Source organism: Solanum verrucosum, unplaced genomic scaffold, assembly GCF_900185275.1.
Source record: "Solanum verrucosum unplaced genomic scaffold, falcon-dt-bn FXZP01000287.1, whole genome shotgun sequence".
Classification (NCBI taxonomy): Eukaryota; Viridiplantae; Streptophyta; class Magnoliopsida; order Solanales; family Solanaceae; genus Solanum; species Solanum verrucosum.
This window is the reverse complement of record NW_026020292.1, coordinates 789,765-814,791: the sequence shown is the minus strand read 5'-3', so window position 1 is coordinate 814,791 and position 25,027 is coordinate 789,765. Positions and strand designations below refer to the sequence as shown.

Here is a 25,027-nt window from a genome sequence, read left to right as displayed (position 1 = left end):
TCGCAAATAAGAAATAATTGTTTATCTAGTAGAAATGATATTTGACTAGGCAAACGAGCATGAAATTGAGCTCCGATTGAACGAGCAGGTCCGTATCATTATTTAAGACATTTACAAAAAAGAATCGGGTCATTTCACTATCGTATGAGGAAATTACGGCCTTTTTAGTGAAAGATTAACTGCTGTTTTTCTGGTGCATAACAGCCATGTACTGTTATAAAAATCTCAGACTGTGTTCATTTGGTATTTTGAGCATATCGGGAGTTCTAGAGATCGGAATGGAGTGATTCTTATGGGTTTCTTCTTGAATTAATATGAGGGTTAGTATTCAATCTTCAATTCGACATTTTCTCGTAATTTCTTTATCTGGTTTTTTCTTTTCCCTATCCGTAAATCTCTTGGGAAAAATTTGGGGTTTTATCGATTTGGACTCCCTTTTTGATGAAAAAGGTATATTTACGATCCTTATGTTATGGGTAAACTGATTTTAACATAAAATTATTGATTCATCGATTATTTTCATCATATTAACCGCGTACAATTTGGACTTTCCCGGTAAAGTTAAAGTTTGATAAATTGAGAATTTCAAGGTCGACCTTAACTCCGTTTTTGATGAAATTTCATATTTGAACTTATCTAAGCATGGGTAAGATGTTTTTCAAGAGATATTTCATTTTCGAGTCGGGGTTTCGGATCCCAATATTTTAGGCTTCTTCAAGAACGTGGATTTTCCTTCAAATTGAGTTTGTGAATTGATTTCAACTCCGTTTTCAAATTGGTTTTCACCATTAGCTTCCAAATACTTTAAGGATCATTTTATATAAAAAATTTCCAAATTTGGGTATCGTTTTCCGGTATGAGACTTTTAGACCGTTTTGCCCTTTTTCCCTAAATTTCTTGATTTTGGTGTCATTGGACTCGAATTGTGATTGTGATTAATTATTTGAATAGATTATCGTGATCCAGATTATACTCGGAAAGGAAAGGCTCAAGTCAAGTAACTTTTGGAGTTCGTTTTAAGGCAAGTGACTTCCAAACTTTGTAAAACTCTTAGACTACACATGACTACTTTCCTAATTGTGTTGCGGAGTAATGGGGATTGAGGATGGGTTTTATTTGTTGATTGAAATTGTTGTAAATGAAAGATGGGGAATAAAATGAGCTAAATGTGTTATATGTGACTTGAATTTGTTGAATAAGTCATGTGATAACTGATATTTAGTGGATAGAAGAGCATGAGTAGGCTATGATTGATACATACATTGATGTTGAGACAGATGATGTGTAATACTATGATATGGTTGTGATATGGTTGTGATTGAGACAGGTGATGTGTAATACTATGATGTGGTCGTGATATGGTTGTGATTGAGACATGTGATGTGTAATACTATGATGTGGTCATGCTATGGTTGTGATTGAGACAGGTGATGTGTAATACTATGATGTGGTCGTGATATGGTTGTGATTGAGACAGATGATGTGTAATACTATGATATGATCGTGATATGATTGTGATTGATGACATGTGCATATTCATTATTCATCCCATGTGTGAACTATCTGTTGCATGAGTTTTGAGACACTGATATGAGGATGGATGGATATGAGACACAGTTGAGACTAGCTCCGGCTAGAGATATATGAGATGGACTAGCTCCGGCTAGCGATTTGGATGCCGATGGGATCTGGTTCCGGCGGTGATACATGGTCCATGTGTGGCCCCCATGGGTTCTGATTTGAGTATTCAGCGCGGACTGATTACGTCAACAGATGTGTATCGTAGGACAGACATGCATCACGACTACATGACATCATTATTGCATTTTGCATCGCATTTGCCTTATCTTTGTCTGTGATGTGTGGATTGTATCGGTTTACCCTTCTTATGTGGAATTTGATCTACTTGCTCTTATTTGTTGATCTGAGGTTGATGAGGATATACTATTGGTTCTGGCTGTTGAATATGATCTGTTTAGTATAGGTTGGTTGGTTGCTGCTAGATTGAAGTTTCGGTGGTTCGGTTGGGATTTAAAGGAGTTGTTTGTAGCTACTAGTTTTGCTTAGTTTAGAGTTACTTGCGAGTACCTGTGGTTTTCGGTACTCACCCTTGCTTCTACACAATTGTGTAGGTTGACAGCTCTCTCAGATTCGGCTTAGTATTTTTCTTTAGCAGATTGAGCTTCGGGACATACTCGAGAGGTAGCGGTTCATTCCAGACGTGCCCTTGAGTTATCTTTACTTTTAGTTTTGTTCTATTCGAGAACTATACTCTGAAACTTGTATATTTTTATTCGAATTCTGTATTTAGAGGTTTGTACATGTGACAACCAAATTCTGGGTAGTGTTGAGTCTTAATTAAAGTCTTCCGCTTATTTATTATCTTTTATTCTCGTATTTCTACTTCTCTATCGTTGTGGTTGGGTTAGGCTGACATGTCCGGTGGGAAATGGACACGTGCCATCACATCCGGATTTGGGGTGTGACATTAATACCTTAACTATCACTTATTAGTTTGGAAAAACACACCCCAGTGGTGTGTATAATACACTCTCTTTTATTAATTGGAGAAACACACCTCGCTATAGAGGCCTTGCTTTTCGCTATACTAGTGGAGGCCACTATAGCAGAGAAATCCCCTCCCAACCAAAAATTGGATTTTTCTTTTGGAAGCTATTCTTATGAGATTTTATGATTTCTAACTAGACTCACTAAAATGCAGGTTCATAACTCAAATGGTTGTCAATCAAGAATGCACTTATCCTTACGTAATATTCCCCGATGAAGCTAGATAGGAATGATTCATGGACTAACGGAGTATAGATGTTTTCTTTGAGAGGGCCTTTTTGCATGCGAACAGTGGAGGAAAAGGCACCAACCTTTTACCACATACTCCAAGAATTTGGCTGGAACCCACTGGTTGAAGTTCCCTGGTCTGCCTTTTCATGCTGGGTGAGGGAGTTCTATGCACTTATCCCGACAATTCTTTTGAATTCCCCTCAGGCTTCCCTTCACAATTGAGGGGTGGATGTCCCTGTGGATATTTATATGGTGAATGAGGTTCTATGAGTGTCGAACGTTCCCAATGATGAGTTTGAGGCCAAGTTAAAGACGATGGATATGAGGTGGCTGCGGGATTCACTAGCTAACTAGGAGTATCAAGGTAAGGTATACTGGAGCCTCCTTAGCTTAGATTTCATGGTCCTTACCTTGACAAGTAGGACACTCTCTTTTTGGTATGGAAGCAGTACACTAAACTTCATATTATAGCTCACATGGTTTATGTCGGTTAACGATATTTCCCACACTATGATATGATTTTCAGATATTGTTTGACCTTGTACTATATTTTCAGAGCATGTTTTACGGACCTATCATGTTATATTTATGTATTTTCTCCATACTCAATATATTCTGAATACTGATCACATACTTTTCTCCCTATATTGTTTCATAATATAAGTTATGACGTATCTCATCAAGCTCGCAGTTAGTCTTGCTCCGATCATCCCAGTTAGCAGTATTGGTGAGTCCTTACCTCCTCAAGAACACCACTTATGATTTCCTTCTTGTCTTTACCTTCAGTTTTTTGACAGTTTAGAGTTAGCTAGGGACTTGTCCTAACAACTCACTATGATTAGAGGTTTTTCAGACAGTGTCACGACCCAAAAATGGACGTGCTGGCACTCGTCTTATCCCACCAAGACAAGTCAGCCTAAAACTCAATCTTTACAATAAAATGCGAAAATTTTATAATCAACTCAAAAATACCCCCAAAATCTGGTTGTCACGTGTACAAGCCACTAAAGTATTACAATTGATTCAAAATAAAAATACAAGTCTCAAATGACCTTGTTTCTAGAATAGAACAAGATCATAAATAGGAGTAAGAAGGTTTGCTGAAATGACAAACAGTTACCTCACAAACTTCCACAAGAAGCCTCAGACAAGGAGAAGAGAAAAATATCACAAAGGTCTGGGATAGTAACCTACAAAAAAAATGTAATAGCAAGGGATGAGTACCAAACCACACGGTACTCAGCAAGTAAACCTCTAAACACAAGCTAAGGGGATATAATACGGGTACTCCTTACACCCCAACCAAACCTCAACAACTACAACCTGCATAAAACCAACCCAACCTAATAGTTCATAATTCACATAGCACACAACTCAACAACAACACTTTACCAATTACATATCCTCAACAACAAGCTCAATATTCATCAATCAAAGTTCCACAGAAAGGCACTTACAAGATCAGCAAAACACAATATCAAGTTCACTAATGATAAATATGTGCAATGCAATGTAATGCAATGTCAAGTATAGTGATGCATTCTAGCCTAGTGATACACACCCGATGTCTCTCATTCCGGGACCCATGGGGGACATATCTGTCCATGCATCCATCGTTGCACGCGATATGACCCTCGATAATAGTAACCATCGCAGCGCGCGATACGTCCCTCGAAATATAGTATCCATCGCGGCGCACGATACGTCCCTCAAAGTGGTACATCCTCTTTAATTTCTTATTCTTTCTCAATTCACATAACACTTGTCACAACCATGTCTCAGAACAATGCAAATGACATGTTCACACAAATAATGAGGAGATGACCAGTTTCATAACATTGCACAATTCACAACAACACAATCATGATACAACATTAACAATGATTCAACAAGCCTTTCAAACCATTCTCAACACATCACACACAAACAATTAATCACATTGTCTTTTATTACCCCATTTTCATCATTAGAATTAATTAATGTGGACAAGTCAACCCATCACCAAGTCTCATTACTCCCAAATACACATTATAAGGAAATACAGGAATTCCATACACTTAACAAGGGTTTAGAAATCCACTTGCCTCAATCAATCAAAAATTCACTTCGGGACTTGAGTCTTCCCCTTTCGTTGAACCTCCAACTCAAAGCGATCTATTCACATTAATATCACAATAAGATTTCAAAACTAACAACACCTATATTACTATGTGTCTAGCCTAGACACAAAAACTCATCCAAAATCTCTCTAAACACTACAACCCTAATAACTTTCATATAATATAATGCACCCTATATTTAATTACATATCTCAATATATCAAACTTGAATTATAATGTGATAGTTACAAAATTTTCGAAATCAAAACCAAGTTACGAAATCAATACTTAAACAATAACTAGTATGTGCTCGTGGAATACTTTTAGAAAGAATATTATTAGTGCATCTATTCAATAATATCACATCCCCTAATCACTGGTCATAATTGCCCCATGATATAGTCCCAAGTTCTTGTCGGCAGTAACCCATAAATCAGTACTTATACATTAATTTGAAACACCAATATTGGAGAAACTTAAAAACCAGCTCGTTACACCTGTAGAGCCTCGCTATAGTTTAACACAATTTATTGCTATCTAAAACTTACCAATTATTAGCTTATTATTGGCTATCAATATGTCAAATATTACCCAGTCAAACTTATCCTTTAAAGACCAAATTCCAATGGAATACATAATTTAAATATTCAATTCTTTTCCTTCCACCAGAACTAACGTCACATAGATGATTATTAGTGGAAAAAGTTTGTTCACCAATTGGACTATTTGGTTTTTAAAGGATAAGTTGCTTATTCATTTCCCTTTTCCCCCTACCCCTACCCCCTAACCCTCCCAGTCAAAAAAAACCACTTCTTCTCTCATGGCTTTGAAACCCTAGACCAACCAAATTCAAATTTTTGAAGATAGCTACTCAAAGTTACTCTTTCTCTTGGTCTTTGTATGTTTAAGCAATTCAGATTTACAGTCTTGAATCTGAATTTTATGGGTTGTTGAATTTAGATGAAATTCTTCGACCTAAATTGAAAAAAAGTTTTCTTTAGTCAATTATGGAAGAGGATTGTGGGGTTGTTATATTCTAGGTGTTTTGATGATGCTCACAAATGCAGGGACCTGGTCCATGGCAGAGTGCTCTCGTCCAGATACAAATGAAGTACAGTTGTAAAGCTGTCATGTCAGGTGGTAGGTGAAAAGTGTAGTGTCCTACACCAATAAGAAGAACGGACAAGATTGAATGCTTCAGTGTCTCACAAATGTAGGGACCTGGTCCCAGGCAGAGTTCTCTCGTCCAGATCTATAATGGGGTACAACTGTAAAGTTGTCGTGTCAGAGGTTGGTGAGGCGTCAGCGTACTACACCAATCAGAATGGACGAGGGTGTTTGTCCAACGGGTACTAACTCTTTATGGTTGATATTTTCTACATGACAAACACCATATTTATTTCATTCATCCAAAGAAGGAAATCAACCAGCAAGTCTTTCAAGAACTCATAAAGAAGTTTGCAAGGGACCTGGTCCCTGCAAGACTGCTATGTGAAAGGACGACAGTACAACTGCAAAGTTGTCACTTCTGATGTGACAGGTGCACGTCTTTACAGAGAAGGCAAGCTCTCAGCCAATGGGCGGTCCTAAGGAGTTTGTGTTCATTTTTAATATAGTCTCTTCCAACAAAAAAAAAACTCAAGATTTGGCAAGCAAAAACTCACAAGCTAAAAATAAGAAAGCCATCTTCAAGGAAGAACTCAAGCACAAGAACACATAAAGCAAGGACCTGATCAACAGAAGAAGTGCTTTCCGTACCTGCTGTTGTTCTTGATTGTTTGTATTGAGCTTAACTTGTAGGATTCGTTTCACTCTTGTTAGAAACGTTTCAAAGTGTTGTTTGAGTCTTTGTAAGAACATTGTTAGAGTTAACTTTGTGTCTTACGGTTAAACTCTATATTAATCAGTGAGGGTTACTATAGTGGGCAATGGATGCATTGCTTTGTTGAAGTCTAAGTTGTAACATCGTGTAAGTTGAAATAACTATAAAGAAGCTGGAAATTTGAAATAGTCATATTTGGAAAGAATTCAAAATTTCAAAATTTGGTTGAGTATGGGGAATAAAAATGAGTTTTTGGTCAACTTTAAGAAGTCATAACTCCTAGCTCATGATGAGTTAGGTGAATTTCCAGTTATTTTTTGAAATCTCTTGGAATTATCTTTCCAACGCCGCCGAGTTTGCTCGATTCCGAGTTTGTATAAGTGAGTTATCCCCTTTGGAAGTTGGGTTGTTGGCACAGGGCAGTTTAGTCCGAATTTGTAAGGGTATTTTGGTCTTTTCCCTAACCATTTCTTTTGGTTATAGTAAGGTTTTAGACTGATTTTAAATCAGTTTTTCCTTTTTAAAGTGAGAGTTAGGGCTTTTGAAAGAAGAGAGAAAGAAGAGGAGAAAGAGAAAAAGAAGCAAGGATTCATCAAGATCGTCGTGGTTTTCGTCGGGGGTGATCCCTATTAAGGTATGTGAGATCATAGTGTTGGGTTGGTTCTTTCCCCCATACGCCAAATTCGTTTTAATTCCAAGAAAAGATTGGTTGTGTTTGTTGAAGTTTGTAGTTGTGTTTGTTGAAGTTGTGGTTGTGTTGTTGAAGTTTCTTGTTGGTTTTGTGCATGTTTCCGGTTGTGATTTCGAGTTGAATCCATTGTATATTAAGGGGTTTTATGATTCTAAGTGTTTGGGGCTGGAACCTTTGAAGTTAAGAAGGTTTAGAGTTGGAAAAACAAAGGAGACAAGTCTAATTTTCGGGGAAAAAGGCTGGGGCGTCACGCCAGCCAGCGCGCCCCAAAAGAGTTTCTGAACTTCCACCCTTGGGGCGGCGCACCATGCGGTCCTCTGAAGTTTAAGGGCTGGCGCCCCGCACCTCTTAGAGCGCCAAGGACGCCAGTTCTCCCCATTCCTTCCCCACTTTTTCATACATGTTCCTTGGTAATGTACCTACGTTTTATAGTTGATTTCAACACTCTAAGATACATCTAAACATCATGAACTCATCCATAAACATGAGATCATTACCCTTGAATCCATAATCCAATTCGAGGGAAGTTAGGATCAAAGTCAAGTTTAAAAGTTAAGAAGCAAGTCAAAGCAAGTGTTTAAAGTTTTTCAAGAGTCTTTATTAAATGTTTTAACTTCGTTTTAAGGCTCAAGTTTCAAGTTAAGACAAGAGTATAGAGTTGAGTTCATTTCTCAAAAGTTATTAGAGAACTATGTATTCCCAAAGAAGTTTATAAATGTTTTCACATTTGAACAAAGAAAAGGGAACATTGATTCCAAAAGATCCTTTGGGCTAAGCTTTGAGCAATTATCTCAAACTAAAGAAAGATGTGTTTAAAACACTTATGAGTTAAAGTATATTTTTGGGAGTAGTATTGAGCACCGAATTGGGGACGCGAGTTCATATTAACTCAACTCTCCATAAGAACCATGCACCCAACATGGGATTTAACAGGTCATACTTTTTAGATGATCACGTAAGTTAAGCTAGTGAATCCACTAAGTTAAGTAAGGTCCTATATCATGGCAATGTATAGGATGGTCCTTGGGCAACGTGAGGTAAAACGTTGTATCATCACTAGGGCTCATAGTGGTGGTTGTCGATTAAAGGATCTCCCACTAAAGTTATATTATTTTTATATAAGTAAAGTTGAGTTTGTTATTGCTTTAATCATTAACGAACTAAGTTGTTTACACTGTTTTACAAGCTTTATATATGTATTGCATGTGTCTTATTGCTTTACATTTGAGTTCAGTTATTCATGAGTTGAACAGAGCCAAGGTAAGTGTTCTATTGTACTCCTTTCAAGCTTAAGTTGTTGTTTAGCTTTCCAACTCGCATACTCGTACATTCAATGTACTAATGTAAGTTGGCCTGCATCTTATGATGATGCAGACGCAGGTACCCAGGATCAGCATCCAGCTCGCCGTTGATCCAGCTGAGCACTCCAGAGTCAGTGGTGAGCCTCTTTGAATTCCGGAGGACTCAGTTATTTTGTTCTCTTAGTTTTGTTTTATTAGGATGTTGCGAGGTCTGTCCCAACATCCATCTCAGTGTTATAGAGGTTTCATAGACAATCAGTCAGTCAGTTAGTATTGAGTCTCTCATCTATGTGTATATATATATATATATATATATAAATATTTTATTTTAAGACTCGAGTTACCTTTTTGGCCAGATTTTATCAGTTGGGTTGTTTTATGACCTTTCATTGCATGGAGTTATTCTGTTGAGTTAAGTTTTCCGCTGAGTTAAGTAAGCCAGGCCAAGGGTTCACTTGGCGCCAACAATGGTCTTCGAGTGCCGATCCCGCCCAGGGTGTAGGCTCGGGGAGTGACATAGGTTATCTATAGTTAGGTAGCTTAGTGGGCAGTGTGGTATCTGCTCTGGCTCATCTAAGTAATAGGAGTTATTGCTTAGTGTGGAGATTAGTAGGTTAATCTCATTTTGTAAACTAGTTTTTACTTTTGCTTTGAGAAGATTAGTGGAAGCAGTTTGAAAAGTCCTGGGAGGCCAGGTCGTGGTTTTACTCCCCTGAGCAAAGAGGTTTCCACGTAAAGTTGTTTATGCAATCTTTATTTTCAGTATTTATTTTACTGTCTGTTTTGTAACTGTGTTGAGGACCTGGTCCCATCAATATTCGTGGACGCATACATTCAAACAAGTGGTATCAGAGCTTGACTTTTTTATCTGGTTAACACCAAGAAAAGAAAAGATCCTGAAGGAATGACTGCACTACTAAACATGCAGAGAAGTCAGTCTTCCACAACACCTCATTTTCTTGATGGTCAGTTCTATAGACATTAGAAGATTCGGAAGAGAGACTATCTCATGGCTGAGGATATTGAAGTGTGGGACGTGATATGTGAATGTCCTTATGTGCCAACCATGGAATTTTAGGTTAGAGAGATAAAAAGAGTCATTCCTAAAACTAGAAAATAGTATAATGACTCTGACAAGCAACTAGTTCGGAAATATCACAAAGCAAGAAATCTACTGATGTATGGCCTTAGTGTAAATGAATACGATCTGATCTCATCTTGTGAATCAGCCAAGGAAATCTGGGATCTGTTGAGAACAACATATGAGGGCACTGAGAAAATAAGGAAATCTAAGCTAGATCTCTTTACTACTCAGTTTGAAGGTTTCACCATGAAAGAAGGTGAACCCATTCATGAAATGTGCACCAGATTCTCCACCATTACAGATGAGCTCATTCTTCTTGAAAAACCAGTCCCTGTTGGCAAGCAAGTCTCTAAGATACTGGAAATTCTTCCTAGATCTTGGACAAATAATTTTCTGACTGGCAATAAGAAAAGAGAACCTGATGTAGTGACGATGTATACACTATTTGAGCATCTTCAAGTTTATGAGATGCACAGAAAAGGAGATGGTCTCAAGGGCCAAGACAAGAAGACAAATCTAATTAATGATGCTGATCAGAAGAAAGAAAATCATGACAAGGCTACCAGGTTAAGTGAAGTGTGTTGCAAGTGTGATCTACCAGGTCACTCCATTGAAAAATATCCTATGCACAAAGCTGACCACAGGAAATTTGTCAAGATTGAAGAAGGTAAAGACAAAGAGGGTGACCAGGTCCGTTACAAGCCAAGCAGAAGAGAAGACTTCTTTCAGGCAGTGAAGAAGGATACATCTGCATGGGAAAATTCCTCAAGTGACTCAGATGATGCTTTCATGGCAAAGTCAGATGAGGAAGATGTTGATGAAAAGGTAACTTTGTCTTATTTCAAGCAAAACTTGTATACCTTTTCTACTAGTAAGTTGAGAAACCTAGCTGTTGTATTACTTGATTTGATAAGTGAGCTGACAACTGAGAAGGATCTCGTGAACAATAGTCTAGACATCTCCCAAGATGGAAAAATTGCTTTAGTTACCCAAATATCTGATATTAGAACTCAAATCGTTGTTCTAGAAGTTGAAAATATAGAACTAAAAGAAAAGATGAAAGGAGTAACTAATACAGTTTTTAAAGGAAAAAACGAGGCAAGCAGCTTGCAGCTGGAGCTTGAGAATAAGCTGCACACTACTGAAATGAAGATGGAATTGGCATTAGATAGAAATTGTGAGTTGGAGAGGGACCTGGTCCGTGTAAAAGATGAACTTGAAAAATCCCTCAAATGGACCAATTCCTCTTGACTTAAGTGCATATTCATGGAAGAATGTCTTGACACTCAATCCAACATAATACATACTATAGCTCATAGATTCAATAGGAGGGAATAGTCTTTCAACCCTAGAATCATCATATTGTGAGAAACCTTTCACATCATATCATATTGATACATAATTGTGTACATGAGGATAATCATCTAACAACATAACAACTAGATCATAATCATATTCACTTTACTCTTATAGTGTTCTAAAAGCATATACATAAACCTCATAATCATGCATAATTCTCATACTTTGCCTTTCAAGGACCATAGATCACATTCAATCAACACATCCAGAATTACTACATTAGACATGGATAATAACATGATTCAATTAATCAGTTCACTACATTCACAATTCTATAATATTCTACTTGCATCAATCAATACCCACACTTTGAGATACAATTTGGGAAAATAGGGGAATTCATGGATTCTTGGTAAATTCAACACAAAACCATATAAAATCATCAATTTATCCATAATAAAACATACTTCAATCATTAAAAATGAATTTGAAAGAAATCCATGAGATTGAAGTTAAACCCTAACTTTTGGGATTTCTAGTTTGAAATTGGGGGTTTTGGAGGGGCTCCATGGATGAAGGACTAACATACCTTATCTTTGAATTCCAATGAAATTGAGTGGAAAACGTACTACATCAAACCCTAGCTTCACCCTTCTTCTTTGGAGTTCTAGAGAGAGTTTTGGGGGAAAAGTTGATTTTGATTTGGGATTTTGGAATTATGAGGAAGATGACTTGATTTGGCGGTCTTAAAACATTATATAGTTAGTTTAATTTAGTGTAAACGATGTCACATAGTATTAAAATAAAAATGGAAAACCCCAAAGTATCCCTCAACTAACTCCCAAATCGTTTCCAGTCATCAGCTACGACCCCCTCACAGACGGACTATGGTTAGACCCACGGCCCGTGCTGGTGAAGCATGGGTAGGGGTATAAGACTAGATCTTGCAGGTTCCATCTACGGCCCTCACCCACGAGGCATGGGGGGGCCTACGAGGCATGAGTGACCCCTTGTGGGTCACTGCCCAGGTACATTCTTAGTTCATTCCTCAAGGACCCATGGTTGGTCCTTGGTGTTTGAACCTTGACATTCTAACACGAAAACATTTATTTTAAGGTACGGGGAGGTACATTTCAAGGCTCTAACCCTAACGTCATGCTCTAGTTTATCCTACTAATTTTTCGAGTGTTACAATATATGATGCCGAGGTCTTTACCGACAAGTGTCATTATTCAGAGATCTTTGCCGATGAGTGTTGTAATATCGAGGTCATTTTCGACAAGTGATTATAAAGCCGATGGGAAATGGTTCCGACGAGATATTGATTATTGTGACTTGATGCATCTTATGTGACTGAACTACTTGACATTCAGATTGGCTTATTTGATTCATTTGATGGTGGAATTGCGACTATTGAACTGTGGATATTGGGCCTTGTAAGCCATGATTTGTAGAACTGTTAAGTTGTGCTGATTTTTTTTGCAAGTTATAGTTTAAGGAGGTTTAATTGGAGTGTAAGGGATATTCGATTTCTAGCTAGATGTCTCGTTAATTAGGCTGTTAGCTAGGTACCGTATTGTTGGTACTCACTCCTTGCTTTTACACTTGTTTAGGTACCGAGCCGATTTAGCATGATTGTTCATCTTTTCACTTTTCGAGGCTCGTTGGAGGACTTGATAGGTAGGTGTTTGTCATCCTGGCGGGCCCTCTTTTCTTTTCCTTAAAACTTTGTTCTATTTGAGAAACAAAGATTGAGACTTGTACTTATTTCTTAAATTTCGTACTTTATACATTTAGTAGCTTGTACACGTGATAACCAGATTTTGGGGGTTTTGATAAAAAGAATAAATTTTCCGTTTTATCTTGTTCTTGCTTTATATTTTCACCTTTTCTTTCGTTTTTGTTGGGTTGATACTGACTTGTCTTGGTGAGAATAGAAAAGTGTCATCACGTTCATTTTTTAGTCATGACATATATTTGCTACTTGAAGAAGAACTAAACTATTTTTATCTAACTATATTTTACCTTAACTAATTTGTTGTGTTGAGTGAGACAAATTAGTTTTAAAACGAGCTCGTGTATATATCTGTTATATTATTAATGCAAAATGGTCTGGTGGACCCTTATACTTATATGAATTTGTATTGTGGACTCTTCTACTTAACATTTTGTCAACTGAACCCTTATACTCAATAAAACACAACATATTAAACCTCTCTAACCATTGATCATGCTTATGTGGCATTAATATAGATGAGTTGGCAAGAGAGTGTAACTACATGCCTGCTAAGGCAAGTGAACATGAAATTTTAGATTATTAAAATTATAAAAAAATGAAATTTTAAATTTTAAAAAGAAAAAAATCCATCTTCTTCCCCACACCACCTTCTTTTTTAGCCACCCCCACCCCATCGTTGCCCCAACCCCATTTTTCTTTCTTCTCCACACCCTATCGTTATCTTCTTTAGACGATCTTGGCATTGACACTTTCATGACGTCAAATTTCATAGTGATTATCAGTGGAGAAAGAGAGAGCGGCATTGGTTTTATGGTGGTGCTCGTCGGTTCGCAGTGGTGTGAGAGGGAGAGAGGCGGCGCTGGTCCCTTTTCGCTGGAATGGGAGGTGATGCTGGTCCCTTTTCCGCCAGAATAAGAGACGGCGAGGGAGTTTGCTGGTACGCCGAGAGGATGGAGAAGAGACGCCATTTTGGTTGTTCGCAGGGGGTCGTCGGTGGTGTGGAAAAAGGAAAATAGTAAAAGGGAGAACGAGGTGGGAGATGAAATGAGGAACTGGTCATGGCGGCGAAAAGATTTGCTGGTCGGAGCTGGTGGAGTGGCCGCTTACGATTGCTGGTTTTGTGAAGGTCAGAGAATAGGAAAGGAAAATGGTATTGCGACAGAGAAGTCTGATTTACTTTAAGAAATAAATTAAATTCTTATTATTTTATCTTTTATTTAATAAATTTAGTTAATTTTTTTAAATAACAATTAGTAACGAAAATGATAATCATTATTAATTTTAATGACATAGATTTGACATGTCATCTATTCAAAGGAGAGTGAGCTACACACATGGTAGGAGGGGTTTAAAATTCTTTTTTTGATTGAGTTTAAGGGTTTAGTCGGTAAAAGGTTAAGTAGAACGATTCACAATACAAACACATACAAGTACAGGGGTCTACCAGACCCTTTTGCCTATTATTAAAGTTGATACCTTGTAATGGAAAAACAATATTACCAAAGTTGATACCAAATTCATTCAAAAGATTAACAACGCGCTTGTGTATATAGTTGTTAAGAAGTTGAATTCCAATGGCACACTTCACAAAAGTTACACGAATTTATATTGTGTATTCAGTTGGTATACAAGTAGAATCCCAATTATAACTAATGTGGATATAAAAATGCAAATTGCTTGCCATAATCATACAGATATATTTTGTGTATATAATGTGTATCCAATTAGTATATAAATAAAATTTCAATGAATAACTAATATGGATAGAAAAATGCAAATTTCATACGAAATTCATACCAATTACGTTTGTGTATACATTTGGTATATAACTGGTTTCAATGGTATAAACTGATTTACTCGATTATATGCAAAGATTATACTAAAAAAACATAATTTTGAATTTCACAAATCATGAACAAAAGTATGAAAACATGTTTAATAATGTATAATATCATTAATAAAACAAAGTATATGTGGGTTAATGTGAAAAACTAAATTAAAAATATTCAACATCTTAAAAAAGGTATAACATGTTGATATCTTCTTCTTCAATAATGTTTGATTCTTCGTGTAACGAACTTATAGTCGTTTTATGTACTTGTTTTCTTCATTTTAAACCTTTCAGTAGCTTTTATATGTGCTTTATGATTTGCGAGGATGGATAACACAGTTTCCAAAGTAATCATATGAGTTTCGGAGAAGATAATTTATTTTGAAAATATGAATGGGACATACATAGTGAATGTTATTAGCGTGACACTTTCGATAAATTTTTTAAATATATTTGTAATTGAATATTATCTTAAGTGGAAAAAATATAAGAATTCATATATTTTTATGAGTTATTTGGTAATTTAACCAAAAGGGAAAAAATATTTAAGAGATTTTTATATATTTATTTGTTTTTGAAAAAAGGAAAAAAGGGCAAAGCCCAAAAGAATAAGGAGATAAAATAAATAAACGAAAGGTTTTAAGTCTGGCCGCAGGTGTTCGCAGTAGTTCAGTAGAATAAAAAAAATACGCAGTGCAAAAAAGAAAAGAAGGAGAAGAAAAAAACGGGAACTTCATCCCCAAGCATTAAGGTAATTACTCTCTTCTTCTTCTTTTTATGAGATTTTTATGTAATTATGAGTAGATTTTTAGGGCAGAAATGTAGAGAAGTTGTGCTGAATTAAGAAATATAGCCCTAGGGTTCTTATAACAAAACTTTGATTTGGGGGTCAAATAACGATCTGGTTTAGCTAAAATTTGATGTACTTGCTTATTTTGTTATGGGTGAACATAACTTGAAAAAAATATCCAGATTTGACTTCGAGGCATCAGACTTCAGAGTGACATTTTGACCCGATTTTAAGACAAAAATAAATATAGCAATGTGGGTGTCGTTAGATTCGTATTCTTATGAGGATTGTGTATTTCAATAGACTATAACCATTCAAGAGAGTTATAGAAGGTCAAGTTCATAATTTGACATTGAGCTTCGATTTGAGGTGAGTAGAGATTTCTTACTTCTTTACAGTGTTAGCTTTGATGTAATAAATGAATTTGGGGGTAATGAATAGTTTTCAGAAGTACTAGATTTTAAAAACGCCTTTTTATTTTCTATGCTATTTCCTTCTAGACAATTGTTCAAGTTTTTTAGACTTAGTTCGTATTCATAGATGCTCGTATACTAGTGTTATTAGGTCTTGAAGTAGTTTGATTATAACTTATTTATTATGCACTTATATGAGTTAGTTGCTTAATTCAATATAATTTATGTAGAGTATCTAAATAGTTAAATGGTATATAGAGAAATGAGGTTAACCCAAGGGACTGATAGGTGCCCTCATGGCCTAATGAGATTTTGAATCGTGACAACATGGTATCAGAGCATGGTTCATATGTCTCATTAAGTACAAGAGCAGAATCTAGTAAAGTCTTGTGACTTGGTGCCGAGACATCTGTTACTTATCTTCGAGAGACTATGCGACTTTAGGAAACTTCTATTCTTTTATTTCATATCTTGGGTATGTGGTTCAGTTTAAGGTCTAAACTTCATTGTTTCATTCTCTCACCAATAGTAATGAGACATTCTCAAATTTGTATCCCACCGACAAAAATGATGCTATGGGGTATAATGTGAGATATTATAATGTGGCTAGAAAGATAACTGGGCAATAAGCATTGTGACTTTCAATAATTCAGTAATGAGATAATAGTAATGTCTCGAAGACAAGTATAAGCTTAGAAGGATCAATCAATTAAATAGGAGTGTAGTGGCAATGATAAGGCATCGATGAGAAGTAAAGGAATGACAAAAAGATTAAAGTTGATTCTTTGTGATGAAGTTTGAGGTAGTAGGAATTGTTATAAGATTTGCAACAAATATGTCCTTTCTATCCTTTGGAATGGAGGTGTATTATAAAGAATTAAAGTAATTTAAGTTGGGTGACATAATGTCATGTTGGCATGATGTTCATTTAATGGAAGCCACGAGGTGATCTTAGTATAATATGTGGAGATAATAAAAAGCTAAGTTGCGTACCAATTAGCAAGGACATTCAAAGTGGTGAATAATGGTAGGCATTGGCATATTGAACTTGTGAGTTATCCTTCAATTATTAAATCGAGAATCAATAATATTAGTTAAAACTAAGAGGGTAAGACGATTCGTTATTTAATGAATTTTGGACAAGAATACTTGTATGAAACTATGTGAGGAACATTAATAGATAGATGAGTATAGTGGTAAAGAATCACTCTACAAATCATGGACCAACGTTGTGATGGTTGAAAATATTATATCGACAGGTAACTAGCTCTATTGGAGTAACCAAGGTTGTTCTAAGAGTTATTCACTATGCTCTCGATCTTTTGCAATTTTATTTTGATCATGAATCTACATCATTTTGGATGGATATGCTTCATGACCATTTTTTATGTTTATATGTATTTTTACATCCTTAGATGGTTCTTAGTGGTGGATAGATTACATCGATCTTAAGTTATTAATTTGGTAGCACAAGTTATCTGGACAGACTTAATTATTCTAAGTATGATAGACATTGATGTCAGATTGAATTTAGATTAACTTTCTCCATATTATGAAATTGTAGACTGTTACGCAAAGAAAATGATCTTAGATATTTTGGGTACTCTTAAACTAAAGTGGTAGGTCACTCCAATATCTATCTGAGGAAGGTAATATAATTTTCAAAGGCTCAGGATATGATTGAGAAGGAATGTATCACCTTTCTAGCTTATGTTTGGGATACTAGTGTCGATACTTCTCCAATAAAGTCAGTGCCATGGTGAACGAGCTTCTAAAGGTTTCTAATTGGCCTTCTAGGAATTCCACCTGATCACAGTATATTGATTTTTTCTTGTAGTCAAAAACGCAGGAATTTCAATCCTACCATATCGAATAAACCCAATATAATTGAAGGAGCTATGATATTTGTAGAGTAAAGTCTTTATTAGGCCCAATGTTTCCCACTAGGATACACCGATACTATTTGTGAAGAAGAATGATGGCACCACAAGGATGTGCATCAACTAGAAACAATTGAACAAAGTGATTAATAAGAACAAATATCATATTCCACGTATGATGACTTACTTATTCATTCGGTAATCTCTAAGATTGATTTGAGAGTTGGTTACCATCAATTGAGGGTTAGGACATGGTATATCTTTAAAATAACCTTCATGATCCGCTATGACCACTATGAGTTATTGGTTATGTCTTTTGGGATGACTAACTCCCCTACACTATTTATGGAGTTGATGAATAAGATAATGAGGTTCTATTTCAATTTTCTTTGTCACAGTCTTCATCAACGATGTTTTGATATACTCTTAAAGTAAAAAGAAACACGAGCAATGTTTAAAAATTGTGCTTCAGACTTTTAAAAAGAGCAACTTTGTGTAAATATTTTTTTGTAAGTGTGAGATCTATCTCTTTGTAATATTCTTGGGGCATGTTGTGACCAATGATGGTATTATGATAGATTCAAGAAAAATTAAAGATGCCAGAGTTTCGGTTTGGTCTATTTCACCTATTGATCAAGGATTTTATGGGTTTGATTGGTTATTAGGGATGACTTATATTTTATCGTGTCTTCATTGAGAAAACTTACTCAAAAGAATTTGACTTTTCAGTGATCTAATAAATGTGAGGTGAATTTTGTATAAACTTAAGACATCGTTGGCTTCAGCCTCGATTGTAATCTTGTTAGTGGATGATGAAGGCTTCACTGTGTAGTATGATGTTTCACGGATTGATCTTGAGAATTTTTTGATGTATAAATATAATATGTTAATGTACACTTTGAGGAGGTTGAAGGTATGGATGAATAACTACACTACTCATTATTTAGAGTTGGCAGTGATGAATTCTGCTTTGAAAATTTAAAGACATTATTTACTTGGAAGCATTGTGAGGTATTCACGAATCATCATAGCGTATTCAATATATTTCTAGTCAGAGGGATCTTAATTGAGATAGTTGAAGCTACTTAAGAAATATGATATTACTATCTTATATCACTCGAGCAAGACAAATGTAGTAGCAAATTCATTAAGTGGAAAGTCAATTATTATGGACAACTTAATTATGTTGTGAATGGAATAAATGTTCAATTTTTAGCAAATAGATTTGCGAGACTTGATATTTCAGAGTCTTATAGATTTCTTGCTCATGTTGAGGTACACTTTCTTCTAGTGAATCAGATCAATGCTACATCATACAAATATGAGAAGTTGAATATAATTCAAGACAAGACATTAAATGGTGAACATGAAGAAGGAATTTTTTATTCAAAGGGTGTTTTGAAAATATTATTAAGGGTCGTATTTGTATTTTAAGAGTTGATGATTTGACTAATTTAATTATGGAAAAGACTCATGGTTCTAGATATTCTCTTCATCAAGGAGTAGCAAAAATATATTATGATCGGAAGCATTATTGGTGATGTTGAATAAATACAGACATGTAGAGTATTCCTCTCGATGCTTGAACTGCTAGCGTGTAAAGTATAAGCACCGGAGGAGGTGGTGAGACTCGGAGGATGCCTATACATGAGTAAAAGTGGGGGTGAATACCATGAATTTTGTGGTAGGATTGGCAATGACTTTGATAAAGATAGATGATATTTGACTTATTGTAGATAGATTGATCGTAACAACTTACTTTATGTCGGTTCAGACTGACTTCATACATGCGAAAAGATTGACTAGAAATTGCATCCAAGAGATAGTATGTTTTTATGGTGTGTCCATTTTCATCATTTCAAATTGGAGTACTAAGTTCACAATCAATTATAGAAGTCTATGAAAAAAGAGTTGCATTCTCAAGTGGAGATTGTATAACTTTTCATCCACATACAAATGATCAGTCCGAGCGGACAATTTGGATGTTGAAGGATATGCTATGAATGTGTGTGATGTATTTTTGTGGTTGTTGAGACTAGTTCTTGTTGTTAGCGGAGCTTGGTTATAACACTCATTACCATTTTAGTATTCAGATGGCCTTATTTAAGGCCTTGTATGATAGAAGATATCATTCTCTAAGTGGTCGGTTCAATGCATTCAAGGTCAAGTTTCGAGTAAAGATCTGTTGAGAGATTTCTTAGATAAGGTCAAGTTGATTCAAGATAGAGTTCTTATAACTTAGAGTAGACAAAAGAGCTATGTTGATCAAACGATTTGTGATTTAAAGTTCATGATTGGAGAGAAGGTTTTGGTAAAAGTATACTCATGAAACATGTTATGAGGTTTGACAATGATGGCAAACTCAGTCAAAGGTTCATTGGCCCAATGTTTTAGGAAGGTGCCGTATGAGATCGCTATGCCATTGGACTTATTAGATATTCATTCGGAATTTCATGGTTTGGTGTTGAGGAAGTACTATATCGATGACTTTTATGTGATTCAATGGACTCGGTACATTTAGACAAAAAATTAGCATTTGTGGAAAATCCTATATTTATTATGGATAAATAGGTTCGATATCCACTTGGAAGGTTGAGTCCAACATGCAGAGTAGATATTCTACACTATTTGACATTTCATGAACTTTCTTTCTCTTTACATTCAAGGATGAACGTTATATGACATTAACAACAATTTTCTAGTTACGAGTATTCATATATATGACGCCCTCGTTGTAACCTTTACCTAGCTCTTTATTTTCCATCTTCCTCTCTCATTTTTAGAGTATCACATGCGAGGCATGGACTCAAAAGTCTTTTACTTTCTTAGACTCCGTATCAATTCAAAATAGGCTAAACAAATAATGGAGGGAGTATATCATAAAAACACGAATAATTCTTTTTAAATGTTGATCGATTAAAATATCCCTCAAATATTGATCATTTTTTATGCCCTTAACAATTTAAGTTCAGTAAGGACAAAATTGTAAAAAAAGAAGGTAAAGGAGTATTCTAATTCATTTTGAAAAATAGTTTCTTCAATGTGTTGTGAGAAAAAAAGAATAAGCCAAAAAATATTTGACAAGGCAAATGAGTATCTCAATATATTTTGGACAATGGTTCTTCAATTTGTATACTATAAACATCTCTATAAAAGAATCCATTTGTACTATATTATTCATTTAAGGAGTTTCTAACTCGTTTGTCTTTTTGCCTCAGAGACTCCACCATGCTGTCGTGCTTAGGTTCTTACCTTTCAAGGTTTTGTAATATTGATTTTGGTCAATTAGCGGACCTCGACGATATTGATATCCTTCTGAGAGAGACAGTGTTTCGCGTCAATGAGATTGAAGCTCTTTACGAGCTCTTTAAGAAGATTAGTAGTGCAGGGATTGGTGATGGCTTAATCATGAACAAGAAAGAATTTCAATTGGCTATATACAACACAAATGCGAAAGAAAACTTCTTTGCTGACAGAGTATTTGACTTATTTGACACAAAGCGTAAGGGAATTTTGGGCTTTAAGGAATTTGCTTGTGCACTTTTTATTTTCCATCCAAATGCAGCTATTGATGATAAGATTGAGTTTTCTTTTCAACTATATGATATCAAGCAACAGGGTTTCATTGAGAGACAAGAGGTAAAACAGATGATGCTTGTTGCTCTTGCTGAGACTAATATGAAACTTTCAGACAATGTGATAGAGAGCATAATTGACCATACTTTTGAAGAAGCAGATACCAATCGCGATGGAAAGATTGATAAGGAGGAATGGAGAAGTTTAGTCTTGCGTAATCCTTCACTTTTGCAGAAGATGACTCTCCCATATCTCACGGACATTACTACAATGTTTTCGAGCTTTGTCTTTCACTCAAGAGTTGAGGACGACCTGATTTGGGATTGAAAAAAGGGATTTGCTTTTTGTTTTTGTATGTTCAATGGATATATGATAACATTATGTTTGCTTTTTCTATTTCTCCATGTTCATTTTCGACATTAGGATTTAAAAAAAAACGATTATGTTTGTTCTTTTGTTTGATGAAGATGATACTCATTCAACTTCGTTATTGAATTCTTATATGCATTGACAATGTTAGAACACTTGTTTCTAAGTGCACATTATGCCTATGATGGCTATGTTTATTTATTTTACCTTTTGTTCACGACATTATGGGTGTGTTTGGTATGGACGAAAATGTTTTTCAATTTTTTCATGTTTGGAAAATGTTTTCCAAATCAATTAATTTTCCTCAAATTTCAGGAAAATTACTTCCCTTCAAGATTAAGAAAAACCTTTAAATTTTTTTCTTACCCTACTCATACCTGTACCCAACCCTCCCTATTAAAAATATGTTAATTTTTTTAGATTACAAATATATTTTTATCGTTACCACCAAACCACTCCCCCCCCCCCTCTCAAAAAGAAAAATTTGAAAAATGTTTCAAATTTTAAGAATTGTTTACAAATATATTTTTGAAAAATATTTCAAATTGTTTTAAAAAGTCAATTTTATGCCACCCCGTCCCTACCCCCACCCCCACCCCGTCAAAATTTTTATAAAATAAATGTTTTTGAAAATAAAAATTCATGGGGTTAGGTCTTAGGTCTCTTAGGGTCGGATTTTGGAACGGTTATCGGAGTCTTGTCCTAGTATGGGTGTGGGGATCGGGTCCTAGATCAATTATCGGGGTTGACTTTTGAATCATAAATTATTTTCCTAAAGAGTATTTTTTAGTGTCAAGCCAAAAATAAAAGATATATTCTGAAGCCAACCAAACATTGAAAAGAGTTTTTCAGAAAAATATTTTCTACTCATCAACCAAACATGAGAAAATAAGTTAGAAATCCACTTGTTTTCCAAGAAAACATTTTCTAGGAAAATATTTTCCATGGAAAAACATTTTTCTTCGTACCAAACACACCCTATAACTCATCAATTCATTATGTTTTCGAGTAATTGTTATCTTATATGTGATTTATAGATTAATTACACATTTAGATTTTTTTTACGTCTTTTCTTATTTATTAAAGGTATTTGTAAATGATAATGGATTCAGCTTTGAAAAATTAACGTTTTTCTATAAATTTGGGTAGGTAATTAAAGTATTAAGAAATCCCAGTTAAAAGTCTAATTATATAAAAACTTAAGAGACCTATTATCATATTATAAGTCTTCTAGTTCTCCAAATTCATGAGTTAGCAGGCAATGAAAATTATATAATAGAGTAATGGAGAATTACTACATGACTTGTGTTTGAATCAGCGCTAGATTAATTTAGTATGTTGGTCTTATAAACTACATTCAGTGTGGTTTCTTATCATTATAGAATTGAGAATATTGAAAATCGATCAACTATTATCTTTTCTTTTATGGTTTTATATTTATGTTAAATTCTTGTATTTCTTTTCTTAATCACAATCGTGATATTGTCTCTATTATAGTCCTGTAAATATTCGAAATATTAATCTGTTTGAAGTGAAGTTCATATATTGCCTTTGCGGAAAAATATATATGCAAGTTTACATTGTGCTCTTTAATTTGTTGTCTTTCGTAATCTCATCTTTCTACATGATTTTGATTTTAATTAGAAGAATACATAAGTCTCAAAACCACACCTAAAATTTTATTTTTTTTAGTTTCATACTCAAAACTATTGGGAGTGTGAGTTTAATACTTTAACTATCACTTATTAATTTGGGAAAAACACATTAGTAGTGTGTATAATACACTCTCTTTTATTAATTGGAGAAACATACCTCGCTATAGAGGCCTTGCTTTTCGCTATAGTGGAGGCCGCTATAGCGGAGAAATCCCCTCCCAGCCAGAAATTGGAATTTTCTTTTGGAAGCTATTCTTAGGAGATTTTATGATTTCTAACTCGATACTCATTAAAATGCAGGTTCATAATTCAAATGGTTGTCAATCAAGAATGCACTTATCCTTACGTGATATTCCCCGATAAAGCTAGTTACGAATGATTCATGGACTAACGGAGGTTTCTCTGAGAGGGCAGCTTTCTGCATGCGAATAGTGGAGGAAAAGGCACCAACCTTTTACCACCGACTCCAAGAGTTTGGTTGGGACCCACTTGTTGAAGTTCACCGATCTTCCCTCTCAGTCTGGGTGAGGGAGTTCTATGCGCTTCTCCCGACAATTCTTTTGAATTCCCCTCAGGCTTCCCTTCACAATTGAGGGGTGGATGTCCCTGTGGACATTTATATGGTAAATGAGGTTCTAGGAGTGTCAAACGTTCCCAATGATGAGTTTGAGGCCAATCTAAAGGCAATGGATATGAGGTGGATGCGGGATTCACTGGTCGATTAGGAGTATCAAGGTAAGGTATAAGGTAAGGTATACTGGATCCACCTTAGCTTAGATTTCATGGTCCTTACCTTGACAAGTAGGACACTCTTTTTGTGGTATGCAAACAGTACACTAAACTTCATATTATAGCTCATATGGTTTATGTCGGTTAACGATATCTTCCACACTATGATATGATTTTCAGATATTGTTTGACCTTGTACTATATTTTCATATCAGATCATTAGTTTTCATGTTATGTTTACTTGGTCATTGTATTAGCATGTTTTACGGACTTATCATGTTATCATGTCATATTTATGTATTTTCCCCATACTCAGTATATTCCGAATACCGACCGCATATTTTTCTACCTATATTGTTTCATAATATAGGTTCTGACGTATCTCATCAGGCTCATAGTTAGTCTTGCTCCGATCATCCAGTTAGCAGTGTTGGTGAGTCCTTACCTCATCGAGAACACCATTTATGATTTCCTTCTTGTCTTTACACTATAACAAAAGTAACTTTGTAGCGGCAATAAATAGACACATTAATAAAGAGTGCTAAAATCGTTACCAGCATTAGTTAAGTGTCATTAGATTCAATGTTGCTAAAGGCTTTAGGTTTCAAGTACTGATGCATACGTGTGCTACATCTTCTCGTGATGTAGGTTCAGGTTCTCAGCATCCAGATCACGCTTAGATCGGTTCCCGATCTCCAGTTCAGCAGAATCAGTGGTGAGTCCTCATTCTCCGAGGACAATAGTCATAAGTCTCTTTTTAGTATTATTTTTAGTCCTTTAGTTTCAGTTTTACTAGACTTAGCTGGGGCCTGTCCCAACATTTCTAGTCAATTAGAGGCTATTTTCATACATAGTTAGATTCAGCTTAGTATTGAGTTAATATCTTCTTTGTATTAAACTCATCAGTTTTCATATATCTCAGTTATAGTATATGGGTATTCCCCATCTTTT

The 25,027-nt window shown here is 35.3% G+C and overlaps 1 protein-coding gene across 1 annotated transcript; it reads left to right on the top strand.

Moving 5' to 3' along the window:
* The first annotated feature begins 20,975 nt into the window (after nucleotides 1-20,975).
* Nucleotides 20,976-21,650, top strand: LOC125834502 (calcineurin B-like protein 3). Its single transcript, XM_049513644.1, has one exon. It carries the CDS (start codon nucleotides 20,976-20,978, stop codon nucleotides 21,648-21,650), a length of 675 nt encoding a protein of 224 aa, XP_049369601.1.
* The last annotated feature ends 3,377 nt before the right edge of the window (nucleotides 21,651-25,027 follow it).